This window comes from Thalia democratica, chromosome 7, assembly GCF_965202585.1.
Source record: "Thalia democratica chromosome 7, ktThaDemo2.hap1.1, whole genome shotgun sequence".
NCBI lineage: Eukaryota > Metazoa > Chordata > Thaliacea > Salpida > Salpidae > Thalia > Thalia democratica.
The window spans coordinates 45,359,724-45,375,952 of NC_139171.1; the positions used below are offsets into that span (position 1 = coordinate 45,359,724).

A 16,229-nucleotide genomic window follows, 5' to 3' on the forward strand; every position below is an offset into this window, starting at 1 on the left:
ACACACAGAAACATATGTCAGTGTAAAAAAAGAAGGATACTGTTATTATTATACTTCTATACATATGTCCTTAGAGGCTATCTAGCTTCTTTGTCTCAAAGTCACCTACCACTGTTAAACAAAATCGAATTATACTTTATTTCAATATATAGTAAAACTACCAAAACTAATTCTATTGTTTATTCAAAAACTAATCAATAACAAACATAAGTCATAAGTGTAGCTTAACATAATTAAATGTTTGTTTTAAAATTTTGTCAGTAAAAAACAAAGATCTTAGTTTTAATATCAACTGCACAGAAACATAAAAAAAAATTGGCGCAAAAAATATAGAAGATCTAAATGAAACTATTCTTTTTCGAAACATGTCGTTTATATGATTTCACATGATTTGAAAACTCTTGATTATTTAAATTGCATGGAATAAAAGTTTTTTCTAAGCTTGAATATCATTAAAAGTTTTAAAATTTTATTGTTTATTCAAAAACTAATCAATAACAGACATAAATCATAATCGTAGTTTAACATAATTAAATGTTAATTTTTAAAATTTGTTAGTAAAAAACAAAGATCTTAGCTTTAATAACAACTGCACAAAAACTAAAAAAAAATTGGCGCAAAAAATCTAGAATCTAAATGAAACTATGCTTTTTAAAAACATGTCGTTTATATGATTTCACATGATTTGAAAACTCTTGATTTATTTAAATTGCATGGAATAAAAGTTTTTTTTTCAAAGCTTGAATATCATTAAAAGTTAAAAAAAAGTATTGAAAACTAAAAAGTTTGTTTTAATTTGATATTAATTTAGTATCCTTCAGTTCTATAGTTACTTTTAGAAATGTCCAACCTTTTTAACTGTTCATCAATAGAATTTGGTAAATCTATTTCAATTGATGGGACATCAGCATTGATACTAGCCATATTAAGACCCTGTGCTTTTTTACTAAAGAAACTTGCAATCTTTTCTGCTATTAGCGGCCTTAATCTAATTGATATTGACTTTTTTTTGTGAGGCCTTGTTCCTACAACTAGTTCACTAGTAAGGCTTGATAAAATATTTTGTCGATCATAGTCAGGTCTTTCCAGCTTTTGAAACAACTTACTTAAAGAATCGTATAAATCCATTACTACTATTGGCTTTTCACGATCTAACGTTATCGGGTCATGTGCGCAATAAAAAACCCCACTCATACAATAACGATTTGCAAGGACCTCCATTTTTTTCAGGTTTAGCTCAAGCGTTAGACCTTGATTAAAGCCTTTCAGAATTGAATTGACAGTACGATCACATGCGTGCTTTTCTAATGGCATCGATTTATAATTACATAAATCTGAATTTCGCTGCCTGTACAACTCTAATTGTGAGTCTACGTTACCACAACAATAACGATATTTGGAAGTCCTCAAACACACTTGATCCCTTTTACAAACGATATCATTGTATAAAACTTTGACAACAAAGGTACTCAAATCACTATCTATAAAAAAAACTAGTTTTAAATTGGAAATTTAAATCATAACATTTTAAGAAATTTAAAGTTACCATTTATACTATTTATCTTGTTTTCACACAACAATTTCTTGATTTTAAATGAAGTGTCTTCTATGGACAGAATATGTTCAGTACCTAAACACGAGTTTTAAATTTATTCAAGTTGACTACATTCATTATATAAACTGATTATTTAAATTTACTAATAGGAAACAAAAGTTTTGACTTTAATGTAGAAGAAATATGAACTTATGCAAATTTTTTGTTCTTAATTAAACAACTAAACATTTTATTTGTAAAAACCTAACTTAATTCAAAAAAATTATTATATTAAAAATACGAAGTAAGTTTTAACTTGAAGCTTCTTATATTTTTTACGGTACAAGTTACATAATAAAAAAAAAAGAATAAAAAGTTATCTAAATTTCACTATTACATTTAGTTAATAAAATAATTTTCTATAGCAAATATATTATTATTTATCGAACTAAATTTTAAAAAAACTTATGAAAAAATAACCATTGAAAAATCGTTCAATATCTTCGCATTGTAGTTCTTTTAATGAATCTGTTGATTTTTTTTAATAAATGATTACAAAAAAGACCAAACTTCAAAATTGTATTTTTTAAATTATTTTAAATTAAGAGTAACTATGCAACTGATATCAAACTACAGTAATAAGGCCTAAAAACAATGTGACAGAATTTATTTAAATTATTTCAAATGTGGAAAAACTAATTATAATGTTTTTTTTTGCCTTACTTCAGTCGATAAATGTTAAAAACTTAACTGTTTTAAAAATGAGTAGGTGTCAGAAATGCACGAAGGGTCTATTTTGCACGGATTGATATTTTTGCACGAAGACACTTTTGCACGGCGTAAGTTAAGCACAAGATTAAACTATTTATTTTTTTTAAATCACTGCTATCCTTTACCCCCTGTTACCATTAATCTGTTACCTGTTTTTTTTTTATCGTGCATAACTGACTCTTCGTGCAAAACTGACCCGTCTTTAATAAAAATTATGTTCTAGAATAGTTTAAAAAGATTGCTGCGTCATAAAAATAGTTGTAAATACCTAACTTATTTAAGTTAATTACTTTATCAAAGTGATTTTTTTATTTAAATACGAAGGTTCTAAGTTGAGTTTAAATTACAAATAAAAACCAATGAATAAAATAAATTAATTTAATAGAAACAAATAGAGTTTATAAAGTTGTTTTAAATATATAATAAATCACGAATTTGTGTTTAATATGAACGTAAATTAAGAAGGTGGTTATGTGCTAATTATGACCTTGCATTAAACAAACCTCTCACCGATCTGTTGGGCGTAATAGGTAAAAAAGCACGGTTTATATGTGATTAAACATAAATTCGTAATTTTTTATATAATTAAAATAAATTTTCAAGTTCTATTTAATTATAACACTCGACTGCTTTTTTTTCTTAAATAATAATCAATTATCTTACTTGATATGTAAAGTATATGCAGTTTAAGTTGTGGTGTTTTTCTTAACGGGGCTGTAAGTTAACTATTGGTCAGGGCTTTGAACGCTTAATAAAAGTTTTAGTTTTGTGCGTTGGTGTCTTTCGGATTTGCGTGTAAGTGGTTTAGATTTCAATTTGTTTCTTTAATTTTTATTTCATGTTATAATTTATATTTAATAATTATTATTTTATAGATGTATATAACCTTAAGTTTCTATACCTTTAGTTATCTTTAACTACAGTTAAATGATAAGTATACAGCATTTCGTAGCACTTCAATTTAAACCTTTTAATTCAGTGATTAATGTTTGCTATTTTACTTATTATTATTTAAAATAGATAGATTTAATAACATATCTCAACTAATTACGTTAACAAAATAATTGTGAAAAACTATGTTTAATTAAAAAGCCCGGCTGTTTTTTTTTTAGACATAAATAATAGATTATCTATCGTGGAATGCAAGGTAACGGCATTTTTTAATGTTTTAGAACATGGTATCATGACGCAATTATCAGTTAAACTGTCCGTATACTTAACGACCATTTAGTGTTTAGCCTTATGAATTAGTATTTCTGCAACTTTCATCTAATTAGTTTTTATTATTTTGTTATTTTATTTTTAATTTTACTTACTTTATCATATTTTACATTTAATCATTACAAATTTTATACAGCTTTATAACAGTCGGATTTAACATTATATATTGTACCTATTATTAATGAACAATAATCTATAGTAATTATTCTTATTTTCTATAAACACATATATACATACACCTACTTTAGCTTCTATTCTTTTCTCCCAGTATTTATTTTTTACATAGTTAAAGTGTTTTAACTTGTTTACACACAGATAAATGTTTTATTTTAATAAAGAAATAGTACTATGAAATTTCAATTATATATTCTGGTTAAGTTGTTTCGCTAGGATATCTATTAGCAAACGATTAACTTTAAACTTTGAATAGTTATCTAATGTATAAACATATCTTAATATAATTGTTAAAACACTAAGTTTTTACTGTTACATACGTTTGGTTGTTCTGTTCTGGACAGAACAGGTTTTCAGTCAGTTTGTTACAATAATATTTTCAACATGTGAACTATAAGAATTGTTACGCCACTAAACCAAAGATTTAAAATTAAGACACACTAAATTTGCATACATGTTCAAAATTATTCAAAATAACAGCTAGACAAGTTCTTGTAGATAACTAAATAGATTTTTGTAAAATATTAAACTTAATAAAACTGTAAGACTATGCGTTATAATAGGTAAATAAAATTATATGTACTATGTGATGCTATTATAAAGTTGTTTAACAAAATTTAAGGCATAAAGCTTAAGTACTAGAAATTTCAAGCATTAATAGCAATTTTAATAAGAGGAAACCGATTTATTTAAAATTTCTTTAAAATAAAATTAAACAACGAATACAAAACTTAGTAGCGAATTTACAATAATTTTAACAAATTATAGTTAAAAACAAATTTTTGTTTGCATAAACTTTGCTTATTTTCATAAATATAGATTCTAAAACACTTAAATGATACATGTTACGTCATTTACAAACAATTGAAAACATATTATCGTTATAGTTTTTTGCGCATTCTAAATTATTTAACAAATGTTACTAAGTTTTGTTTTTGTTGTTTAATTTTATTTTAAAGAGAGTTGAAATAAGTCGGTTTCCTCTTATTAAAATTGCTATTAATGCTTTCAACTTCTAGTACTTAAGCTTTATTCCTTAAATTTTGTTAAACAACTTTATTATAGCATCGCATAGTACATATAATTTTATTTACCTATTATGACGCATAATCTTACAATTTTATTAAGTTTAATATTTTACAAAAATCTATTTAGTTATCTACAAGAACTATTGAAAAGGGTAAATTGAAATTTTTTTAGTTCAGAAAAAAAAATAAACTGCAAAATGAATTGTTGTCTCAATTTTTTACATAAAGTTAGTACCGAAAAGAAGTTATTTAGCTAGACAAGTGTTTACAATTACTAAAAAGTGCTTATCGTTTACAGTCACCTCTCGCGAATTTACGCACTCGTTCGGTTACGCATTTTGAAATTTTTAACAAGTAAATAAAAAATTGAAAATCTTATAATATTGTAAGTTTGATGTACGTATTGAGTTGATTACTTTTATTTAAAAAAATTTGTTTAAGTGTTCAAAATTTTAGCTTATTTTTTATTATCTCAAATTCCATGCTTTACCAGTTTTTGTCTAAATTGTTAAATTTCAGAAACTTCCAGGTTTTTATAGGATTCAGGTGTTTTTGCCACAATAATGAAATTGTAAGCACATCTGCTTAGTCTCGTTCTGAAAATGCTTATAAAAAGCTGAACACCGCGAAGAGACGGTTAGACACATTCGTAGTTGATCATACGACCATAGATTTTCAGAAAATTTCAAATTTTTACTTTTTCCAATTTAGCCTTTATTCCTCATGGCATATCTTTCTTATTAACAATTTTAAAACAGTTTTTTAGTTTAAAAGAACGTTTTTTTGACTTTTAAACAAAATAAAAGTCAAAATATATTGGGGCTTATTTTTGACACAAAGGCTCTTTGAAAAATGGTCATTTTAGCGTTATTTTTGGTCTTGTCAAACAAATACCTAAAAAAAAAAAAATTTTGTTTTTTTAAATTAAATTTATTTATTTTATCTCCAAGTTCTATATATTTTTTAATTTGAACTTCGAATTAAAGATCTAGGCAATTTTGTTTTTGGCAGCACTTATGACAACACTATTTGTTTGCTAAATTATGCCTTAAATTTCAATGATTTTTTTTTTCTATTTAAGGTTTAATTAGAAAGTTAAAGTTTTTTTTTTCTTAATTTTATGTAGTTTTTAAAAACGTCACTTAAAGTTTACCTTTATTATGTGTATTTCAATGTTTTTCATCCATATTTCCGGAATATTTTTGCACGTAAAGTAAATTAATTATTTATTACTAAGTGACATACCAGGGACCAAATACGATAATAAAAAGGATAATATTGTTATGACAATTATAATATTAATTATAATAATAATAATGATGATGATAATAATAATAAATTAGTAATAATAATATTAATAACAATAATAATAACAATAATAATAATAATAATAATAATAATAATAATAACAATAACAACAATAATAATAATAATAATAATAAGCATAACAACTATATAAAAATAAGATGAAAAAAAATAATAACAATACCGATAAAAATATTAATAATACTAACAATTATAATAGTACTATAAATAATAATAGTGGTAATAATATTAATAACAACTATAATAGTAATAATAATTAATTCAAAATTTTATTAACAACACCATGTTTCACTCGCTTGAACCTAATCAAACGAAATCATCAGTTTAATAAAATCTGTAAAAAAATTTTACATAAACATGCAAGAAGATATTAGACTAAACTGGGAATAAAAAACTAAAACAATAAACAAAATAAAACTTTTTTCCGGTGCATAACTTATTTAAAAAATATAACAAAACACATTTAATTTTTATTAAATTTATTTGAATACTTTCGTAGTAAGGTTCATCAGAAATTGTGCCTTACTAAGTTAATCTGAATTGAAATTGAAATCAAATTATACTGTAGAATAAAGTTTTAAAATATAAAGTAACGTAATAATCGAATGTTAATACTAACTAAAAGCTTATACTAAAGAACTTTGCTGTACTAAAAAAACTCATTAGATTAAAACCAAACTAAAATAAACCAGTGATAAAAATGATAATATAACTACACCTTAAAAAATTTTAACGGGAAACTAATTCCTTAAAAATACTTAATATAAGGATTTAAAAAGTCTAGTCTGGTATACAAACTTTTTCTGCTTACAAAAACTGAGCCTTTTAGATTGATAGCATAAGGCTTTCAGAATATGTAGCTGGAAAGAGTTCTCCGCTCTCACTAAGACTGAAAAGTTCTTCTTTTTATATATTTTTTAAATGGATTTTGTTAATTTCTTACCATTTTAAGGCTTTGAAAATTGGGGAATTTTGTAAATTAGAACTGACAAGTTATGAAATTTTGCCATATTGAACTATAAACTGACTTAGCCGAACTTTTCTAAATTTTTATAAAAAACTGACTTAGCCTAACCCGTGGCAACCCTGCACACTGCTTATAGTTTTCCGATTACCGTCGCTCTACAGATTGTAGGTTTATTACTCTACATTTACATTTATATAAGCTTAATTACACAAAAATAAACTTTTGCCCGGGACAACCGTTTCAGCGTCTAAACACTTTCTCATCCGAGGGTTTTGTTTTTTGAAAAGCAAACTTATAAGTACAGTAACAAAATTATGTAAAGTTAAATATTACGTAGTAACATAATAATATTACATTTGGTTAAAATTCAACAACATTATAAACCAAGATTTTAAATAAACTGTTTCGGTAATACAAACAGCCAGCTTGTAATTCATTGCATTTATTTAAAAAGTTTCTGATTTTTAACGTTTAAAATTTTTACTTTATTGCTTTGCATAATTTACATCCATTTTCAAACTTTGATTGTTTTTTGTTTTTTAATATTTCCCTTTAAATTTTGAAGTAAGTTTTATTATTTCAAGTTTCGATATATATTGCGATAAAGTTGTAGCATGTTTTTCATGTTTAAAACTGTACTTATGTTTTGTGTAGCGATCTTTAAATCTTAATCTTGTAAGGCAAACATAAAACTTGGTATAATTTACAGATTTTACAGTCGCTTTATAAACAAAACTTTCTGTTAAAACATTTGCCATTAACCAGACATTTTTGTTTTTCGCAGTCAAACATTTGCTTCTTTTTCTCTTGCACGTCTAATAATTTACGATTGTGCGCCATTATTAATTGTCTCATGTTTGGCATACACGATATGACACTTTTAGTGTCTTTCTCCTCGAAACTTTATTATATGGATGGTCTTCAGTTTAGAAGGAAGTTCATTTTTAACACTTAAATTTGTCATATACACACTTCATAATTACGTCACGGTGATTTTTGTTTAACTTTTGTACAAATGTTTAAGCACAGTGCAATACAATTCGAGCTAAAGCTGAGGATTACAAACAATTTTTTTACTTGTATGAAACATATTTATTCTTTCTTTTGAATTCAAATACTTGCAATAATTATTCGCAGGCTATTAAATTTTCTATAAAAATTACTCATAAATAACAAAATTTAATAAACACTTATTTACAAATTTGATATATTTTTAAAGGTATTTGGACATAATTTATTGATAAGTATTATAAAATTATAGATTACATATATAATTTGATACATCTGGATTCAAAATAAGTACTTAAATACTTTAGGATCGCAAAAATAACTTTTATATATTCTAAATAAGCTATTTCAATCCAAAATTATTTTCTATTTTCATATGGTTTATGAGATAGGTCAGTGATCTGAAATTTTGTATTTATAGAAAAGTATTATATAACAAATAGAGATATAAAAATACTACTAACATGGGTTTTCCGAATTTGTCAGATAATTGTCTATATCAAGCACACACTTTTCTGAAAATAAAATGAATGTTAAACATAAGTTATTTATACATGACTTTTAATTTATTTAAATTAAGAAAACAAGCTCAATTAACAATAAAAAACCAATAATTTTATTTATAAGAAGTCTATACAAATACTGTATGTAAACCATAACTGTTGTTTGTTGATACAGTAAGATTACCTTGAACTTGTCCATCTAGCAAGACATTATGTGGTGGAATAACTTTAGTTGAAGTGAATTGTTTATGATGATTGACAGGTGAATCTTCATAAACAGTTGAACCTTTAACTGCTTAATACCATATAAAACTTATATTAAAAAGAAATAATCACTTTCAGTTGTTGTTTTTAATGAAATTTATAAAACATTACAACTAATAGTAGGAGTTTATAAACTAAAAAAGATGCTTAATTTTTTACTTTAAACAAAACCAATATATATCTCTGCTTACAGTCAGAGTTTTTACAAGCAAAACTGAAAAAAGAACTCAGAAGTTAATATTCAAACAAACAAAAACACAATTAAAATGTAAACTAAAAAGACAATAACATTTAAGCGTAACTCATTAAATCCACATAACTAAATTAGACAAAAATGTGTCAAACAAAATAAAATAGAGTTATACCTTTAATAGCCAACTAAACAGAGCAACCATATAATCAAATTCCTTCTGGTTCCATTAATAAGAATTTTTAGAATTTTTTTAAATTAATTCTCAAATTTAGTTTGAAATTTTCAAGCATTTATTCACTACAAAAACAAACATTTTGTTTATAAAGAAAGCTATAATTTAATTCTATATTTACAAAAAAACTTACAAATTTATTTAAAAACTAAAAATATGGAACAATTTGAACTGACATTTTGCCAATACATACAAAAAAAAACTTATTTAGTGTGACAAGTATGAACTCTGTTTAGTTTAATGAAGAAAAAGTAAAATTAAGCTATACTTGCTTAAAATTTGGAATGCAGCGCCTACTTTTGCAGCTAGAATTGATGTTTTTATTATTTAAAATGTAAGTAAATGTTTTTTTTTTTCAAATTTTAGAAAGTCATCAGCAAACGTTTTACTATCTATAACTTAATTATTCATCTCTATGTTGAACCACTGTTTTTAATTCAAAATTGTGTTTTGTATTTTTAGATTGGGGTAATAAAGTTGTAAATTGTAGGGCCAGAAAATAGTTCAGGTTAAATACTTAAGTTGACAATATACATATAATTTTCGAAGCAAAAGTAGTCTACGACGTGACAATACTACGGATATAACGATAATTAAGGACTTATACTTAAATATGTACTATAACTTTATAAGGTTTAAAAGAGTTTTGAAGTCTATATAAACGAAATAAACCTTTGAATACTTTTGTAAAAGTATTTTCATTCTCAAGTATGCAGAAGTGACTTTTAGTTGTCATAAAGGGTTTAATTAAAATTGAAATATCTTAAACAAGACAGAGCTGAGTTATGTGAATCTACTTATGTGAATTTATATGTATTGTGTATTACAAATTAGGGACAGTTTTAATGCCAAAACAAATATGGCCTTCAAACTTCATAATCTTTAAATTAGTATTTAGTAGAATATTAAATTAATTGAAATCATAATTAATATCAACAACTATTTAATCAAGATATGAAAAATTTAGTTACAAAACTCTGCTCAAAAAACATAATTGCAAAACTTAAATCCTATCTATGAACACAAAATGAGGAAGCTTAAAGAAAAAAAATTATCCTTGCATAGCAAGCTGAATATAAGTAGGACTTAGATTATAATTAATCTATAGCACAAACTTCTGAGTTTTTGTTGATAAGTTTAGTTAAAAGTAAAAGTTTAAACTCAAAAATTAAACACATGATTTTAAAAAAATCATTAATTGACGAACTTTTTTTTATTGTAAGATAAAATTAGACTTTATCTTCATAAGCAATACAAATATTCAAAACTCTTTTAAAATTTAAGGGTATTATCTTAGTTATCAGACTCTTGTTACATCTCTTCAAAGTAACTTTTGAGATAAAATAGGTGAATGAATACAATAGGTTCTTTATGGTAATGGAGAACTAAAAAGGCAAAACCAGAAATTTTCAGTAATATTAAATCTTTATCTAAATTTTTAAGTAAAAATTTTTTGGCTTTAACTTTTTTTTTAAACTCTTTTTGTTTTTTTTAATTTAATTTTTTCATCAACATTTCAAATTTAAACATCCAAGACAGTTTTAGCTATACAAGAAAAATTTTTGAGAAATTTTAGGTCAGTATTCCAAAAAATGAAGAAGAAAATAGACTTGTAGTGATTTTTTTAATTCTCTAGAAAATTAACAATGAAAACATTGTGCAGTTCATGGGAAGCTTTTTACAAATATTACTGTATCTCTAAAGTTAATGGAAGTTTTTATACTCTATAAAGCCTGAATTATATTTTATACTTGAAGCTTTCATATATTACCCAATGTTAACTTTTGAAATTGCCCCCTATGCCCTTAATATTATTTTAATAAACTTTTAAAATCAATAAAACATGTCTAAATTAACCTTTAACTTGTTGAAGTTGTCTTGTGTTCTGTCTTCTCTGTTTTTTCTCTAAAGTTTTTTTTCGATTAAAGTCTATATTTTGTATTTAAATAAATTTTTCTTTTTTGATTTTTACGTTAATAAACAATAAATTCATGTCAAAATAAAATACTTAAATTAGTTGTCCTTAACTTCACAAATTTATCATGAAATGAAGTTCTGAAAAGTTTTAATTTTAAGAAGTTTTAAAATATTTCACACGGTGGTAGCCATTATTTATTAAAGAAAAAAAAACTAGCATGGGCTATCTAAAGCTGACCAAAATATAAATTAATTATGGTCAAGGTTGTTTTGGTCAACGATGTAATTTTTTATAAGTTCTAAAGAAAAAAAATGAATTTTTTTAATATTACTATGCTTTCATAAGTCAAAACAAAATCAATTCAATTATAGCTAAATCAAAGTTAGTTTTTTAAAAGTCTAAGTTAGTCTGTGGATGTTACAACCAGAATTTACCAAAACTTACATTATAAATATTTACCAAGGTATATTCTGAAAGTAATTTTCAGAACACAATCATATTTTTAAATTATTTAAACAGTTTTGAAAATCTTGAAAATTAAATTTACCAATTATTAACTGTAAATTGTATATTTATATGAGTAATTTGTATACTAGCTTCTGAAAAATAATTAAATTGGTATAGTATGGTAAAAGTAGCTATTACTTGTTTCAACTTGTTCTTTAGTACATATTTTGAAGACTTTATAATTTCCCTGTTGCAAATTATCTACTGTTTCTATCTCTTCAAAGTCTAGAGACCGCTTCATGGCACTTCTAAAGTTTCCTTTTAGTTTGGTGTAATCTGGTGGTTCTGCATAACTACCGCGATGCTTAGCCCATGCCTATAGTATAAGTACAAAAGTTTTTCTTCAAAATATAAATAGTTCACGTTTTTTCAATATTATTAAGGAACAAACTTCTTAATTATTCGATTTTTTGATAAGTACATAATAGTTAGTTTCACATATAATAATATTGTATTTATACTGCATGTGAGCTAGACTTTTAAACTAATAATAAAAGTTAAGTAAGTAGTAGGTCAACATATAGAATTACTAATAAATAACTCAGCACTATTATGAATACAAGAATGTAATATTTCTTTACAACAAAAATTAATAAAAATTTGAATGTTAATTTTTGACTACTCTTTTTATTTTCTTTTTTCAGGACCATTTTAGATAGTAAAACCAAATAATTTATGTATTTTGTACATTAAGTAGGTCAAATTATTCTATGGCTACTCAAGCGTTAATTAGAAGATTATCATGTTGTTAATTGATAAATAATGACAACAACTTTTTTTGGTTGCAACTGACAGACAAATTAAAACAAAAAATGGCTCTCAATCTACCAAAAGCTTGTGTTCTGATGGTCAAAAAGGTTATATCAAAACTTAAGTTATATTCTAACTTGAGTTTGTCTCACCGCACATATAAGTTTAAGCTTTGGCTCTGATAGACTTTTGCTAATGTTTTTATTCATCTTATAAAGTTAGATTATTAAATAAAGTTGTTTAGATTTATAATGAATTAGTCTTTAGTGGATCTAGAGCTGCATATCCCAAAATAAGCAATATGAGCCCTTTAGGTTAATAAGTTAAGCAGAAAAAATGTGAATGAGTAATTTACTAGTTATAGCATAACTATCACTTAATTTTTCACCAAAGGGGTGTCATAAAAATGAGTTTTGTGAACTCTGATCTGGATCAACAGATTGTTAATCGACCATTGGTATTAAGGGCATAGGGAAGGGTAAATATATATATTTTTTTGCAAATTGATATTATTTTGTAGAGTTTTAATTAAATTAGAAGTTGCTTTTTATAGATTTTACAAATTCAAAATATTTTTTGAGATAAAGTCAGTTCAAGTTGGAGACTACAATATGTTCCTCATGGAAGGCACAAACTAAAATAAATAAAAGAAAGACTATTTCACTATAAATCTATCTTTTCTTATGTTTTTTGAGATAATTACTTCAAACTTTCAGAAAATTTTCCTTCCAATATTTAAAAAATTTTGTAGTCACAAAACTAAAAACAACATAAAATAAAAACATGTATAAAAATTAGCAAAACAAACTGTTTCTTTTTGTTTTTTTTTTGTCATAAAATTTAATTTTTGTTTTTGAATTTTATTTTAAATTTTTTCTACAGAATTTTCTAAATATTGCAAGGAATCATCTCCAAAATGTAGGAGATAAGAGTTTAGTGATTTCTAGTTATTTGCTGATTTAGTGTGCGTCTCCGATAAGGAACCTATTGTAGTCTCAAACTTTGACCAGCTATATCTCAAAAGTTATTTTTGTTTTTTTTTAATTAGTATTTTGCAACTTGTAGCTTAGTTAAAACTCAACAAAATAAGATCAAACTGCTAAAAATGTGTTAGCTGTATATTCTTGGAGCTTTGTTTATATTACTGTTAAAATCTAGTTAATGAAACAGAAAAAGTTTGCTTATCACCAGGGTTGCCACTCTTTGAGTCAAGAAATCTTCCCTGAGTTTTTTTCAAATCCTTAATAACTTTTAAAAAATTGTTTAAAACTAATTAAAAGTACAATGTTAACTTGAAGTTTATTAAAGATCTAGCCGCAAGGCTAAAAAAATTCTAAATAAGCACTTTAAAATAAATAAAACTAATTTTTTCAAACAAAATATTGAAATTGAATTAAATAAATCTAATTCTAGGTCTAGAAAACATTTTTTTAGAGATTTTTTAAAAAAATCTTAAAAATTCCCGGAAATTTTAAGGAAAAATCAAAACTGCTTGAGTTTTCCTAAGTTTAAAAAAAACATTGAAATTTCTTATATTTTTTCTGAATTTCCCTGAGATTTTCTTTAATTTGAAAACTCCCTGAGTTTCCCTGAATTCCAGCAGTTCCCTGAGTGTGTGGCAACCCTATATCATGCTAGAATTTAAATTTTTTATTTAAAACCACTACAACAAGTTACTTTTTAGGTTTAGTGTTTTTTTATGTAATTAAAATAATTTTCTCCTAGTGAATTTTTTTAGGAGTATTGTTGTTAATTCTGTATAGTATGGTTTTTATTTAAAAGTATAATTCTTTCAAACAGTTTAATAGTAATGTTTTAAAGTTTCTCCTAAAGTTCAAAAGTAGAATTTTAAGTTGTACAAGCAAATCTCAAAACTATTTTGTATATGAAATTTAAAAAGCTACAGAACGTTGAAATTAAAATAAAAAATTATAACCTAAGCTTTTAAAAACACTTTTATTGTAACAAACCTTAAAGAAAAAAAAAAATTATGTTTAGTGTAGTGAACTTAAATAGGAAAAATATAAAATATGGATTAACTGTAAAAATTGCTTAAAACACATTCAAGGACTATGTTAAATCAGACTAAATTAGAAATTTCTGAAAACTTTCAACTATTTTTTTTAGAAGTTTAAATGAAATTGTTTCACTTTTTTTTTTTTTAATGCTGTTTGTTCTACAATTTAGTTTTTGTTTATAATAGTCAAAGAGAAAATTACTTTTCAAATTGTTTAATAGTTTAAAGCTGACTTAAATAAGTTTAAAGAGAATCAGGCTAGTTTTTTGTTACCCATCTTAGATTTTTATTAATTACTTAATATTTTCAGTTTAACTTTAAAATGTTTTGTTAAAAAAAACTTTAGTGTCAATGTATTTTACCAAGAAATATGAAGATCATTGATCAAAAATTCTTTAATATATTATTTTATCATTTATGAGATATGTTGGGTTCATGTATTATTTAAGTTGAATAATAATGATACAAGTTTTAATACTAACAAATGAACAAAAAAACTCACTTCAAACAACTCATAGCTCATCTTCCAGTTATGTTTATGTTGTTTTTCCCATAAGAGCTTAATGCATGTTTTATTTTTCACCCATTCTAAACCATACAAACCTTTGTCAGTTTGTTTAATGAGCCAATGTCTTAATCTCAAACCTAACTCATCATTGTGACTTGGGTTGTTCATGTGATTATTAAAAATATTTTATATTTTACTCAATTTTTGTCTGAAAATTCTTTGAAATGTTAAAACTGTAAATACTTTTAAATTTTACAACTTAGAATAAATATTAGAAAATAGGTAGATTGCCATTTCTACTAATTTTTTCAAAGCAAATCAAAACGCTCAAAAAAGTAAAGTCCCATATAATACACAGTAAACTAAAAACATTATATGACCAATAAATCAGTGCAAAAAAAAATATTACAAAAAAAAAAGCAAATAAAGAAGTTATAATTTAAAAAAACTAATAAAAATTTTATTCGAAAAAGTACATAAACAAAACTCACTAACATTGAAAAAAAGCAAGACATAAACTTGTAACAAAGTAAAATAAAATTTAATAAATTAAGTTTTAAATTAATAAATTAGTTTTAATTTAATTCTATGTGAAGTGAAGTAAACTAATAAATGACTAAAAAGAAAAAAAAAATACAAATTATATAGTATACTTAATTATTTTTTAAACTACCAAGTATTTTAAACTTATAGTTTGTTATAGTTTATATAAACTTTAAAATAGCTGATTTGTCATAAAATTCCTTTTTGCATGTTTATGTAAAAATTTTACAGATTTTATTCAACTGATGATCTTGTTTTACGTAGTTCAACAGTTAAAGCATTGTTTTATAACTTAAATTTAAGATTTTGATTTGATCATTTTCCTTATCATTAAGTCGAGAACTTTTATTGTGATCTATAAAGTAAATGTATACGTTTTAATATAATATATCAAAACCCAAAAAAAAAATTGAAAGTGTTACGCAAAATGCGATATATTTTAATTAAGATTTTCTTCATAATTAGAAATACTAACAAACTCAGATTTATTAATTCTGTAATAAACGTTTGAATATAGATTTTAATAAATTTCAATAATCTGAATTGTTTAAAATATTCAAAAAAAATTTAAAAAGATGTTAAAAAAAAATGGTTTTCAACTATAGATAGCAACTTTGATTAAGTATTAATTAGAAAGCAATGAATCTTCAAAAACTTTAGCAAACATAATTACTACAAAGATTTTTTTACTGACTCATGAATTTTATGATTTTGAACATTTTAAAAGACAATAAAATTGATATAACTTTAATGTCTTTAGAGATA

The 16,229-nt window shown here is 24.1% G+C and overlaps 1 protein-coding gene across 5 annotated transcripts; it reads right to left on the bottom strand.

The window, feature by feature from the left end:
• Positions 1-385: 385 nt before the first annotated feature.
• LOC145840472 (uncharacterized) lies at positions 386-15,165 on the bottom strand. 5 transcript variants are annotated; one of them, XM_082947742.1, is made up of 8 exons: positions 14,916-15,165; positions 11,785-11,962; positions 11,079-11,126; positions 8,717-8,827; positions 8,494-8,544; positions 2,015-2,062; positions 1,547-1,630; positions 386-1,481 (listed from the first exon to the last, which is right to left on the bottom strand). In XM_082947742.1, the coding sequence occupies exons 1-8, from the start codon at positions 15,087-15,089 to the stop codon at positions 808-810; spliced, it is 1,368 nt and encodes a 455-aa protein (XP_082803868.1). In that variant the 5' UTR covers positions 15,090-15,165; the 3' UTR covers positions 386-807. The 5 variants fall into 5 exon arrangements, with proteins under 5 accessions (XP_082803868.1, XP_082803866.1, XP_082803869.1 ...); XM_082947740.1 differs by having other exon boundaries at positions 8,684-8,827; XM_082947743.1 differs by having other exon boundaries at positions 387-1,481; positions 8,717-8,824.
• Positions 15,166-16,229: the final 1,064 nt, after the last annotated feature.

Coding starts and splice junctions, on each gene's coding strand:
- LOC145840472 (XM_082947740.1), bottom strand. CDS start 15,089: ATGAACAACCCAAGTCACAATGATGAGTTAGGTTTGAGATTAAGACAT. Junction 11,963..14,915: donor TGAGCTATGAGTTGTTTGAA/GTGAGTTTTTTT, acceptor CTTATACTATAG/GCATGGGCTAAGCATCGCGG. Junction 2,063..8,493: donor GACAAATTCGGAAAACCCAT/GTTAGTAGTATT, acceptor AAAAATCAACAG/ATTCATTAAAAGAACTACAA.